Consider the following 12,953-nt stretch of genomic DNA (forward strand, 5'->3'; position numbering starts at 1 on the left):
TGCCTGTTGAGTTTTCCAGTGGGCTGATATTAGCTGCTTCTCTGCATGGAAGGGTAAGACTTGGTTTCTCACACTTTGCTTCTCATTGCAGGGTTCCACTGTATTCTCAGCAGACGCTGCAATGGACCATTCAGAGCTTGGCCCCAAGATACTGGTATAGTGCCAGGCAGCTGCAATCCAGAGGGCCTGCCATAGGACATCATTTCTAGCATCTCTCCTCTCTCAGCTAAAATGATGGATGCCCACGTGGATCTCCTGACAGAGCTTCAGCTGCTGGATAAGGTGCCCACCTTGGAGAGGCTGCGGGCAGCCCAAAAACGGAGGGCTCAACAGCTGAAGAAGTGGGCACAGTATGAGAAAGAGATGCAGCACAAGAAGCGGAAGCATGAGAAGAGAAGAAGTGCTGTTAACAGGAAGAAAGTATCTTTTGAAGCCAGTGTTGCTCTACTGGAGGCTTCTCTGAGGAATGACTTAGAGGAAGGTAGGGTACTTGTATCTGGCAGTTCCTTACTGTTTTGGCTATTCATAAGGTCCGTGTGGCTCTTTGGTAGTGCAGAGGCACCTGTGCTGACAACCATACTGGCTGCACTATGCATAGCATGGTGTTGGCCTCTAACGTGTTGCCGTCTCCAGCACAGCCATTGGGCTGCGGTGCTGAAAGCCTGCACACCATTACTGTCTAGACTAACATCAAAAGTGGGCACACCAATGGTGGGGAAACAGGACAGGAATTATGACCAAGGTCTGGGAAAAGCAAGCTCTTTTTTCTCTTTTCACACTTACCACTTGCAAAAGGCGTGAAACACTTCCTCGCCTTCTGAGTGTGCCTATTTCGATGGTATTCTAGAAGTCCGTCACAGGAATTTACATGTCAGGGTAAATCCTTACAGTTTCCCTGTTTGGAGGATGGAGTTAGAGCTACTTGGGTATATGAGTTTATTTCCCCATGGAAAAATCTGAAAATCGTGGCTTCGTTTAATGATTTCCACAGAAGAGAAAACCTCAGATTGTTTAGAAATTGGTTTAATTGCATCATTTTCAAGTGGATCAAAATGCTTTGCTTTTGGTTAAGAAACTGAAGGGTAAAAAAATGTCTAAAAGTCAATGCCCATTAGCCTCAGCAAAACACTGGGGAAAACCAATAAGCTCTAGGGAGCCGGGACTCAAATAATGGCTTGGAAATAGCCAAATTGAGCTCTGGTGCCAGGGCTCCCAGCAGCACTTCTGGCAGGCCTGGAAGGCTTCTCAGCCTTGTGGAAAGTACCCTTGAAATTGGCCTTTGTTCATCTTCCAAATGAGATAATTGGGGTTTTGTTCCTACAACAGCCGCTGGAATTCTCCTTATGATTTTTATGAATGAAATACAGGAAGAACACTTAAATTGCAACATAGTAACATTTTTTTAGTAAGACGCCTTCTCTAAACATTGCTGAGCAGTTCAGGTCTGTGCGTCTCCTGGAACGGGGCAGGCAGCCCTGAGCTGCCTTTCCCAAGACCGTAAAGCAAATCAGCAATAGGGCTGGGAAGAGAACGTTGGTGGCCGTTTTTCCCAGTCCGCTGTTATAAGCCCTGGGTGACCATGTGCTTTCCCATTTCTGGGGATATCCACAAGTGATGGAAATCCACACGCCTTACCTCTCCCTAAATGCTTCGTGATTTAACAGCATATTTGCCTGGTTTCCACTAACCCAGTCACTGTGCACTACTGCTCGTAAAGTCCCTGTCAAGATAGTGTCTTACCCCTGCCAGGAAACTAGGACAAACATTCGCAGAGAGATAACAACATCCTCCATTTTTTAGGGCAGACCTGGAACAGTCTTTGGGGTTGCTGTTCTGACAGGTAGCAAAATCAGTGTGGTCTGTCTGATCCCTTGGTGTAGCACAAAGAACTGAAGATACTTAGGAAACCTGGCCAATTTGGTTGTATCTCTGCTAATGAGGGTTCCTGTTGTCCTTTCTAGCATCTCTTTTGCAAGATGCATTACGTACTAGGCTGATATGGGGGGAGAGAGAGGCCAGGTTGCCACCTTGTTGAACTGTGTCCTCCTGCATTACTGGCCCTTCAGCAACAGGTGTCAAACACGACTTGCACTTGGTAGGTGTGGGCTGGGGTATAGCCAGGTTCCTTGGCCTTTAGTTGAAGAAAGCTGGGTGGAAGGAAAGGACCTCTTTGTCCTTGTAGGAAATCTCCCTTGAGTTGTGTCGCTGTCTCTAAGCCCCTTACCCACCAAAACTTGCCCTCACCTCCCACCAGGGCATGTTTTCCATCTGTATGGAAACAGAGTACTCCTGTGATGGATTGTCCCCGTCGAGGTGGTGCATTTCGTGCAGCTGTGCTATGTTTTGCCAAGCCATGCTTTGTGTCTATGCTTTTACGTGCGTTTATAGCCTCACTCTGGGAGAGCAGAATTGTGATAGCGCTCTGGAGACGGAGCTTTTATTTGTATTTTCTTTGCTTTAAAGTTTTAACAGTTGGCTTCCAACTCTCTGCTCTACTGAACTTACATTTCTCACTCTTAACTGTTCTAGTCTTCTTGGAAAGCCCTAACAGAGAAGCCAGCTAGAACTGTGCTGTGAAATTGTATCTGTTAGAACCAGCTGAGATGACAGATTGACTTGTGTCGCCTGTGTCTGTGCTGACAGATACCTGGCGTGGGGTAAGGCTTGGGGTGCGCAGCTTTTGGGTGAGGTTTAAACTGTGCCCACCTGCAGGTGACACGTCAGAACGCCGGGGCGGGTAATGAATATTTCATTACACACCTCTGCATGCGGTGTGGGTACTTGTGCTTGGTGCTCACGCGCAGGGGCGCGATGAGGCCAACTCTTCTGTTCGAGGCTCGGCTTCCCGCTTTTGCTTTTCACGTTTGCTGTCCTTGGATTTGTGCCAGGTGGTCAGTTCGGAAGGAAACTCATTTGCTGTCTGTCTCGTGAAAAATGCTTTTTTATTTTGGAGGGGACACAAGTGGCAAAGGTGTTTGCAGGCACTGTACCTGCAGAGGCAGCTGGGCACCCTGACAGCTGCGTGCAGACGCAGTTGGAGCACACTGGATGGGTTTTAGCGTGGTAGCTTCAGTGGTGCTGTGGACAAGCCTCGCACCACGTGCCACCGTTGATACTGCGCTGTTTGGCAGGCAGGAAGTGAGCTTGCCGCTGGAGCCTTGTCCCTTCTCTTGGCTGGGAAATCCATGGCTGCAGATCTCTTTTGGCCTTTTTAATCTGTAGCTGTTGCCTTTGGCTGAGCCCGTGTAGCAGGTTTTAGGTTCTAATAATCAGTTCCTTTTCCTGATGCAGTATTAGCTAAACCAAATGCGATAAGGGCGCTCCACTGCTTGGTGGAAAAATGGCCGTGGTCTGTGCAGTCTCTCAACTAGCTAGCGAAGGCAGAGGGAGGGCTAAAGAGGGATCATATCCCCGGTGCAACAGTTGCTTCCCCTGTGTTGCTGAATTGTTCAGATGCCGCAAATATTTACACTTGATGGATTTGTACTCAATTAATTTAAGTCCTAAAAGTAGTGTATGGCCAGGTTCTGGCGCTGCTGGGGTCCCTCTGTGCTATCTGACCAGTATAGAGGGAAGGAGGGTCAGAATCAAACCAAGATGTCAGATCAGTAAAATTCCTTGCCAAATGCCCTAGGCCAAAATAAGCAAATGCATGGCCTTTTGGAGGCTTCAGGTGCTTATTTTAGCTTCTGAGTCATCCTTTGTTTCCATGTGGGAAGTGGAGAGGGGGGAGAAACAAAAATGATTAAAAACTTGAGAAGTTAGTGTGAGGAAGTTGAAGACCTGGTTGTGCAGTTAGCACTGGTTATCTCCAAGTTTCTTTTGAGCGGGTGTTTAATTGCTTCTTTTTTTTGTATTATTACTATTTTTTTTGACGTTGTCATTCCTGAATTGGAACGAAGAGGATGGCAGTAGGCGCTGTGGAATGAAATTAAGGAAGAGCAAGCAAAGTTGTATATTGAGTTAGCCTTTTGGCAGGAAGATGTATTGTGCTGTGGTGTGACCTCCCCATGGAAGGGGTGGGTAGAGCCCTGTAGGATGGAGCGACTGAACCAAAATCCTGCTCTGTCCTTTGGAGAATGACCCAGGGTGCCTGAGGGCATGGGCTTGTTGACCAAGCAGGCTGCTCCCCACCCCGGCGTCTTTCCCAGGTGTGATTGAAATAGCAGCACTTGTTCTGCTCAGCTCTCAAAACCAAATGTCAGCCTGAAAGGCGTTCATTTGGAAATTGGAAATGCTGGAAAAGAGCGGGTGAGGAGCAGGTTTGGGGCAGCCAGCGCGGCCCTGGCGGTGTCTTCAGGCCCAGCCCGCGCTGCGCCAGGCACGAGCCGCAGCGAGCAACCGCGCTGGCAGCCCGCCCGCGAGGGTGCAGCGGCTGGCTCGGGGCGAGGCGGCCGCTCGCTGTCACCACCACGGGGTTGGACGGGGCCGTGCGTCGCCCCCGGCCTGGAGCTGCGGCCGGGCGAGGCGCCGACGCCTCGGAGAAACGTCCCGAATTGGAAATCGGGATGCACGCTGGGGAATTCCCGAGCGAGGTGCGATGGGCAGGGGCGCTGCCGAAGCGCTTGCGACCCCTGCACTGCTCCTCGCGCGCCTCTTCTGCCTGCAGAGCTGTCCAAACAGCTCGCGTTCGAAAAGCAGGCTGCTCCTGAAGCCTCGCTCGGATCGCTTCCGATGCGTTCAGCCCCTGGTCGCGGTGCGCCCTGCTCGCGGGGCGACGGTGGAGGCGTTGGGTGGGCGAGAAGACGGCTGGGACATTTGGGGTTGGAACTCTTCGAGCGCTGAGACGTGGGATGGGGGAAAGCAGTTGCAGCAGACGGGAGGAGGAAAATGAAGGTTGGCAGTGCTGCACTTGTCACAAGACGTGTCCGTTGCATGATAAGAGCTGGCTGGATGCTTGGGAAAAAGTAGCCTATAAGGAACATCCAGCAGGTGAGAGGGGGCAGGATGCTCCTCGGAGCCTGGGCTATTCCTCTGCCGCTGAGCCGACCTGCAAAACCCAGCCCTGTTCCCGAGCGGTGTTGAGGCGGCCGGGTGGTGTGAGCCGGGCAGAGCAGCCGGCCCCGCTGTGGTTTTGCTGAACCTTTTCCCTCTTAGCAGATTATTTTGGGCAAGTTTGGCAGTGGTGCAAGATAGAAAACTGCTAATACCTCTGCAGCTGTGAGGTTTGGGAAGGAAAAGATGAGAGCAGAGCTACGAAGTGGAGGATGGTGTGTTCTGACAGCAGCTGCTGAAGAGCTTCTAGCGAGTGGCAGTGTCGCGTGGGCTGTTTTAATGGCCGCGGAGGGGAACTGCAGTGCTTTGTAACCTACTCTGCTAACTGCAAAGAAATTGAAAGGGCTGTTGAAGGCTCAGACCCTTTGAGGCAGTCCTGCGAGGTCCCAGGCGGAGATGGGCAGCGGGAGGGGAGCGTGGCTCGCCGCTCCCACCGCTGCACCTTGCCTGGGAACGGTGCGCGGCAGGGCTGTCAGGTCCAGCTCTTTCTACATCGCTGAACTCCCGTAAAACCAGGCCCGAGGAGCCGAGAGAGAAGATGACATTTTGTAAATTGAAAAAAAGAAGTCCCCAGGGTGGGTAAAATGGCTCCCTGTAAAGATGTGAGGCATTTGCTGCCTGGAACTGTGCTTTGCTCCTTTGGCCTCTTTGCACAGAGTTTTTCCACTTGAATGACAAAAATTGGAGATGTTCAAGTTAGTTATGGGGCAAGCTGAGTTGCTTTAAGTAAACCAGCTGAGAAATAAAGCCTCCTAAGGGTAAATTCACCTTCGAACAGTGCTGAAAGTGCCCTGGTTTCTCCAGCTCTCCAACGAGAGCAGCGCTCCCGGAGGCCTGCCCTGCCTTCCCCAGCCGAGACTCCTGGCAGGCATCGCCACGCGGTGCTTTTCAGCTCTTAACTACTTCAGTTTCCACATTCTGGTGCTTTATGCTGTAAGTAAAACTTTGTCAGAGCCAGAAAGTTAAGTAAGACAGTGTTCTGGAGACTTTTAAGCATGTGAGTCCTAATGGCCTGTGTGAGCCAGAAGGCAAACAGAAACTCAAGTGTGCTCCTTTGAAACCCCTTGATAACGAGCGCTTGCACTGATCGCGTTAGACTTGGCATCCAGCGAAGCAGCTCCAGGTCGCAGAACAGCAAACTATCGCTTTGGTTGTGCCGGTTCCTTCAACTCCCCCAGTGCTTTTCCACCACTCACTGATCCCATCCAGGGGGAGCTGAAGCAGGATTTCACCTGGTGGAGATTTGCCTGGGGAGCGTGCAAATATTGCAACACTTATTTATATAAATGCATCCCCCATATTCGCCTTCGCTATGACTCTTGAATCTCCCCGTAAGCGTATGGTAAGAGCAGGTGTGGTGAACCCTCGTGAGCAAGGTGCACAGCCCTCCCCAGGCAGCTCCTTGCGTGTGCTCTCTGCACCATTTCAGAATAAAACCAACCTTGCCCTTTGCAAAGGCACTTTAAAAGAGGCCCTAATTAGTGTCTATAAATTGCTTTCGTTAACCTTTCCAAGTTGATGTGATCTGTTCCCTTGTTACTAAAAACCTTTTATGAGGTGCCTTAATTTTCCACCCACATTATTAGTCTCCCGAAGCTTTTTACATGGAGTTCCTGTGCGCTGTCCAACTCTGTGAGCAAGTGCGTTTATCTGTCTGAGAAGCTTTTTCTCCTGGGTTTTGTGGCCTTTGAAGGGCCCTGAAAAAAATCTATTTTGTTTCCAGCAGTCTGAGTGTATATCTGTGTATTTGGGGAATGACTCAAGTCATAAATGAAAGGTTTCTGTTCAATAACAAACATGAGTTTTGAGTTTTACGCGCCAAAGGTGTGGAAATGAAATCCATTCTCTTCAAGAAGCTGCGAGTGGGAGCTCTTGGCAATGATGAATTTTGTTAATTTTTTTAATAGTGGTTGATATGTATTCCAAAACTGGATTCACATACTTGGCCACATTTAGCTTGACTTCTTTCACGCAGTCTGCCTCTGATACCAACGTGGGTAGCTCACATATGGCAAATAACTAGATGGCATCTGGGAACACAAGCAATATTGAATATACAACTTACTCTGTTGTCATAACAAGTTAAAAATTTTTTTTGGTTTCCTGGAATTTTATTTATTTCTATTTCCAGAAGAGCTTGAAAGGTAAACATTTTTTTTTTGGGGGGGGGGGGGGAACTAATGGTAAAAGTCAATCAGTTTTTCCTAAGGGAAAACCTCCCCTCCTGAAAGTTTAGAGGCAATTCAAATCCTTTCTTTTTTTAAAAAAAAATCTAGCTAGGATCCCTATACCACTGTTTCTTTGCGAGGATAGAATACATTCAAGGGGACATTTTCAGTTCTTCAGCCAAGAAAAGCAATTGTCCAGTGCACTGGGAGGAGGAAGACTGCTCGTGTGTTTAAAATTGGCACTACCAGTGTGCAGTATTCCCTGGAGCGCTTGGCCAAGTACACCCCTGTGTAGCCACTAACTGTACCGCTGTCTGACTGTACGTGCCAGTCAGACGGGGTGCCGATGTGAGGTTGCCATCGCTATAGGCAGTGTTGGTGCTAGTGTAGCTGCTGTCCTGCAGGTCCTTGCTCATCTGAGAGATGGCCATGAGAGTTTTTATCCATCCCTCGGTGCAAACTAGGAGTTTCTCTGGATTATTGGTATCGTTGGTGGTCGCTTATTAATGCATCTGTAAGTAGGGAATATTCCCTTTCCAAAGGAAATCGAGGCGCTGTGGAGTGAAGGCTGATAGTCTTACGGCCGTGCTCGCAAGGTGCAGCAGGTGGGATATGTAAGGTCACCATCTGCTCTGCGAGCCCTACCCAGCCAAGTCACAGCGGGGAGAGCCCGGGATGTAGCTGGGAACGGCCTGGCTTTTGTCAGCTGAAGGCAGATTACTGGTGGTACCTTAGTTCAGCTAGGTGCTTGGGGTATGTTCACGCGTACAACAAGGCGCCAAATCCCTCACGTTTAACCTTTCAGTCCTCTGTCCTGGCTACGCTGGTTCTGATGACACCACGGCAAACTGGGATTGCAGCTTACTTGTTGCTATCTACAGGCTGCCAAATGGCAAAGCCAGAACCTCCGCATCTGAGCCTGGTAACATTTGTTGATATATTGGTGGCTTTTCTAGCCAGTAACCTCCCAGCTTGTTTTTCCTTGTGATTTCCCTCGAAGGGGGCATTATTGTCCTGCCACACAGGTGAGAGACACCAAGGCCTTGAAGTGAGGCGATGGTCACTGATGTCGGTCGCATCAAATGCGGACAGCAGCACCCGTTTGGTGGGACAGCGCCATGGAAAGCTGGTACTCTCGCACGGCCGCCTCTTCGCTCCGGGGGCTGTGACACAGGGTTTCTTGCAGTCGACGTGTTTCTTGCCTGCCTGGCTGCCTTCCCAGTGTGTGCTGTTCCCTGCACTCAGATAACTGTATGTTTTGTCCCACTCTAATAAAGAGAAACAAGAGAACATAAATAACAGCTCAGTCAGGGACCTCCGGTATCTTCTCCATAATAAGCAGCAGCAACCTGGGATGAAGTCTCAGCTATCCTCCTGTGCTGGCTGTGATCTCCGATATCCAGGCTTTGCCTTGCTGCAGTGCTGTGTTGTGATATCTAATCCAGTTTTACCCCAAGTACGTAATGCAGTAGCCTGATCACCCATCAGAGCTCACTGTGCTACGTTCCCCTGCATTACGCAGCATCGTTGCATCTGCTTGGTGTGCAAGAACAGCACAGTCGCAGAGGCAAATATGCAGCTCTTTGCAAATTAATACTGGTGGTATTTCATTTTTGGAGGTGGACATGTCTTGGCAGCGCTGAACTTTGCGTGCCTGCTTTATCTCAATGCACTGGAGAGCACTGTGCTTGAATGCAGACTCCGAGCAGGAAGAACTTGGCTGTGGCTTAGCATGGCTGCTGGCTCTACTTTCTGCTGGTTCTGGTCGAGGAGAACTTTAAAAAGTGGATTAAATCTATTTTTTTCCCCTCAGATTTAAATTCCTGTTGTTCTGGATTCAGGCCAGCTCTGCTCAGCTGGTATAGATTTCTTCCTCCTAGAATCATGGAAAATAGAGGTTGAAAGGGCCTCAAGAGGTCATGTAATCCACCTCCTGCCTCAAGGCAGGATCAACTGCATCTAAAATGCTTGCTAATTAAGTTGGAGTTAGGTATCCTAAGTATTTATAGGCATCTCCACAACATAAGAGCACATATACCTGTGTAAGTGGCCTTGGTTCTGGTTCCTTTGCGTTTTTTCCACTTGCTTATATTTATGCTCTCTTATTTTGCTTTGCATCCCATCCTTACGCCTATCGGTTGTGAGTTTTCCTACTTCCGTGAAGAACGCTCTAATTCTTTCTTTAATAGCAGTTGCTATGGCAGCCGGTTCAGGCAGTGCCTTATAACCTAGCGCAGAGCTGCTTTTACATACGCTTTCGCTGCTTGTTTTTTCATCTGGAGCCTGGCCAGATCTTTGGGAAACCTTATCACTGGTTGCAAATACCTTGATTTAAAAAGCAAACAAACACACAGCACCCTGCGCCACCTCCCCCAGATTTTGGCACAAATGTTAAGTGTCCTAAGCCTTGATTACTCTCTAACCCATCACCCAAAGGATGCTAAATAGGCCAGGAAGCAAATTCTGTTTAATTCTGTCTGCTGATGCCTTTGTAATCAAGAGCCAAGATGCAATCAAGCACCCAGCGCTCCCTTTAATTTGGGGAACAAGAGCCTATGTGCAGTTACTAGCGAGCAGATGTGGTTTCTACGGAGGTCTGTGCAATTTGCAACTGCTTATTGCTGAATTTGGCCTCCTAGTTCCCTAGGTGGCATGAAGTGGACTAGCTTTAAATGTTACTCGTATTGGAAATGGGCTCTTGTGTTTCTTGTGGTCAACATACACTTTACGACGTTACTGCAGCATCTGTGCGTTTGCCCAAGGAGGCTTGATTTTTTTTTCCCCCTGTCTTGAGTTAAGAGTACCAGTTTCTGAATTGCTATGGGAAACTTCCAAAAGTCTCTTTGTGTGCCTTTACGTGGGGGCTAATGAGAGCGATCATACTAGTTTAAAAAAAAAAAAAAATTTTTTTTCCTCCTAAGGACTGATGCTCTTACATCTGTGAAGGGGAGTGTAGAGCAGGAATGAAACTGAAAACTGCTCTTGCGTGCAGTTCTCATTGGTTTCGCCAGTCCTGCGCATCTAGTTTTAGATCGGCAGCCTATGCTTTTGGCAGTAGAGAGGTGGCTAGCTGCACTCTATTTGTGTCTTGTCCTAGCTGTGTTAAACCTACCTCTGCCAGGAAAAATACACATTTTGAATACTTTCAGATTCTTTCCTTTCCGGTCTGATTCAAAGTAGCCAAAGTTGAAGACCAGGCAGTGGTATTAGCTTGGTTCCAGTTGAAGTGCAAGACTTGAACGTAGAGTGAAATGAGATGGCTGAAGTATCTTCTATGTCAAAAATGCCTAATCTAATAAAATTTTACGAAGAAAATATTCCCGAGTTAAGATATGAAGTCCTGGATGTGTGAAGGAGTATAGCAACTCTCCTGTGTGAAGACTTCATTGCTGCAGGAAATCTGCAGTCTATACAATGATTTGGGATAAAGAAATCACCTGGAAACCCATGGCAACCCACGTGCTCTTGGAGGAGGCAGAGGAGGAATGACCCTGTACTGAAGGACAGCTGTTTCACTCACGTGAGGATGTCGACAGAGTACTTCCTCTATCTGCCTTGGATACCAAAGCTAGATTTGAGTTTCATGTGTTGTCATTGGGTATGATCCAAACTGAGGTGCCTGGATTAGGCCCCCGGAGAGGCTGTTGACCCTGCGGAGACCAGCTTCCTAACTTAGCAGCCCTAAGTTAGATGGCACATGCAGCTCCCTTGGAGAATGCGTTTTAACCTACTTAGAAGCTCGGACTCTTTCTGTGACTTTAGAACTTTTCAGACCTGGTTTATTTATTTATTTTTTTTAACTTCCAATTCTGTCAGTTTGCCTTTAATTAGCAAGTTGTCAGGCCAGAGCAAGACTCCTCGAGAACTAAATAGGACTCTTTTTTTAATTAAAAACTTTGGGTAGCTGATATAATGCTGCTTAGGAAGGGCCAGAGCTCCATTGAGGGAGGACAGTCCCAGCAGATCTATAGATGGGGGCTATATATAGATGGGGACTAACTTTCAAGCAGTTTATCATATTTTTTTTTCTGAATTTGATGCTGTGAAATACCAGTACATGTCCTGACTGTGATATGAAGCTTCAGTGCAGGCTGAAACCAGTCAAGTCCTAGCCTCCCTGGTGGATGCTGTGCCAAAAATGAATTGTGCCTGGGTTGGTAGGTGATTCTGGGTTATAGAGAGATACTTGCAGTCTGCCTTATATTTGTTAGAATGATTTTACAATCTCATGTTAAAGGGCAACTAAAAGGGATTCCCTCCCCATCTGGGCAGTAAATTTGTTCTTCAACAACTTTAATCATGCCATTGTGAAATAGCTATGAACAACCTGCTGCTGTGCTCAGTGACCCAAATTGTTCTCATCTGTGATGATTTTCCATCACTCTTCAGAGCCAGGAGAGTGTCATTTTGAGTACCGGTCAGTGTCTGCAGAGTGAAATCAATATTTGGATCATCATTGCATCATGTCACTCAGTGGTCTAAGAAGATTTCCCCTGTGTTTAATAACTGGAAATATTTGCGGTGTTGATCTCTTCAGTTATTCTAAGGGGAGCAAGAGAACAGGAAATATTTCTTGTTTCGCTTATATTTGGAGACATGTTTTCTAGCCAAAGGATGATATTTGTTGACTAATTTCCTATTGTGAAGCAAGATTGATAGCTTGAATTGCCACTAGAGGTGGAAGGATATGTGCCTGGAGCAGCGCAATGCGAAAGAGAAGGAGGCATAGCTGTCCAGCTTTGATTGATGCTTGTATTATTAGTCTCTTGGTTTTGAAAGCTTCCTGAAACATGTTGCTGGTCTGGTCTTACGGGACAAGTTCCTGTAGGAGCTCAGTCAGCTACAGTTAACTAGGGGCTTCTGGTGTGCTTCCCCAAGCATTATGACCCACATCCATAAAGGTATTTGGATTTCTAACTTCCACTGAAGTCCTTTGGGGTTGGCCAGCTAGTGCCTCTCTGGAGTCTGTCTGAAAACCATTCAGCTCTTGTCTACTGAGCATTGGTGTAAAGACCACTTGGTTAAGCACTGCTGGCCCATGGGAGTCCAAAATGTTGAAGGGGTGTTTTGTCCTTGTCAGGGGTTGCCCTGAGGATCTCCTGGGATTCCCAGCAGCTGTGGAAATGTCTCACCCGTTTGCTGTGGGGCAAGCAATTCCTAGGCAGCAGTCACCCTGCTCGGGAGAGCGCGTTCGGCACTGCGGGCTCCCCACCCTTCTCCTTCCCTTTCCCCAGGAAGTGGCAATGGCTTTTCCAGCCATGCAACAGGAAGAAGCAGGGGATCCTGTTTACTTACCCACTGAGCTACTCTCGTGTATTTAAAACTCCACTTTGCTGCATGCTGCTCGTTGCTGCAGCCCTTCACTAGCCAGCTGTCTGGTCGTGGTCACTGGGAAGATCTTCATCAGTGGAAGTCCTGAAATGCTGTGGTGGGGGCCTAAGAGGGTGCTTCCTGGCCCAGCATGCCGGGCTAGAGAGCCCACGTGGCTGTTACTGCATAACGGGGAGATGAGAGTAACAGCTAGCTGTCGCACGGACACCACAAGGTCTTGGGGCCAGTGGGGCTAGGGAAAGACATTTCTTCATGCTGCAGTGGGCAAAGCTGGTCTTGCAGTTTGCTCTTGCCTAAGCTTGGAGCAGAGAGGGCCAGAGATCTTTTGCAAGGTGGCATGTGTGTTTTTAATATTAAATGAAATGAAAAAAGCTAATCACAAGCCAGGTTCTTACTGTCTTATAGACTAATAACATCCTGGTCAATGTCGACTCCTTGGAAGCTGTGGGATAGTATCTA

The 12,953-nt window shown here is 48.2% G+C and overlaps 1 protein-coding gene across 5 annotated transcripts in view; it reads left to right on the forward strand.

The window, feature by feature from the left end:
- PPP1R16B (protein phosphatase 1 regulatory subunit 16B) overlaps nt 1-12,953 on the forward strand; it is a 65,765-nt gene that overhangs the window by 19,335 nt on the left and 33,477 nt on the right. For all 5 annotated transcript variants that reach the window (XR_009960051.1, XM_062589158.1, XM_062589156.1 and 2 more), the window contains one exon: nt 92-481. Coding sequence is in view for 4 of the 5 variants with exons in the window: in XM_062589158.1 (XP_062445142.1) it covers nt 232-481 (250 nt within the window). In the remaining variant the exon portion in view is untranslated. The remainder of the gene's footprint in view (nt 1-91; nt 482-12,953) is intronic.

Source organism: Rhea pennata, chromosome 16 (genome assembly GCF_028389875.1).
Source record: "Rhea pennata isolate bPtePen1 chromosome 16, bPtePen1.pri, whole genome shotgun sequence".
Lineage (NCBI taxonomy): Eukaryota > Metazoa > Chordata > Aves > Rheiformes > Rheidae > Rhea > Rhea pennata.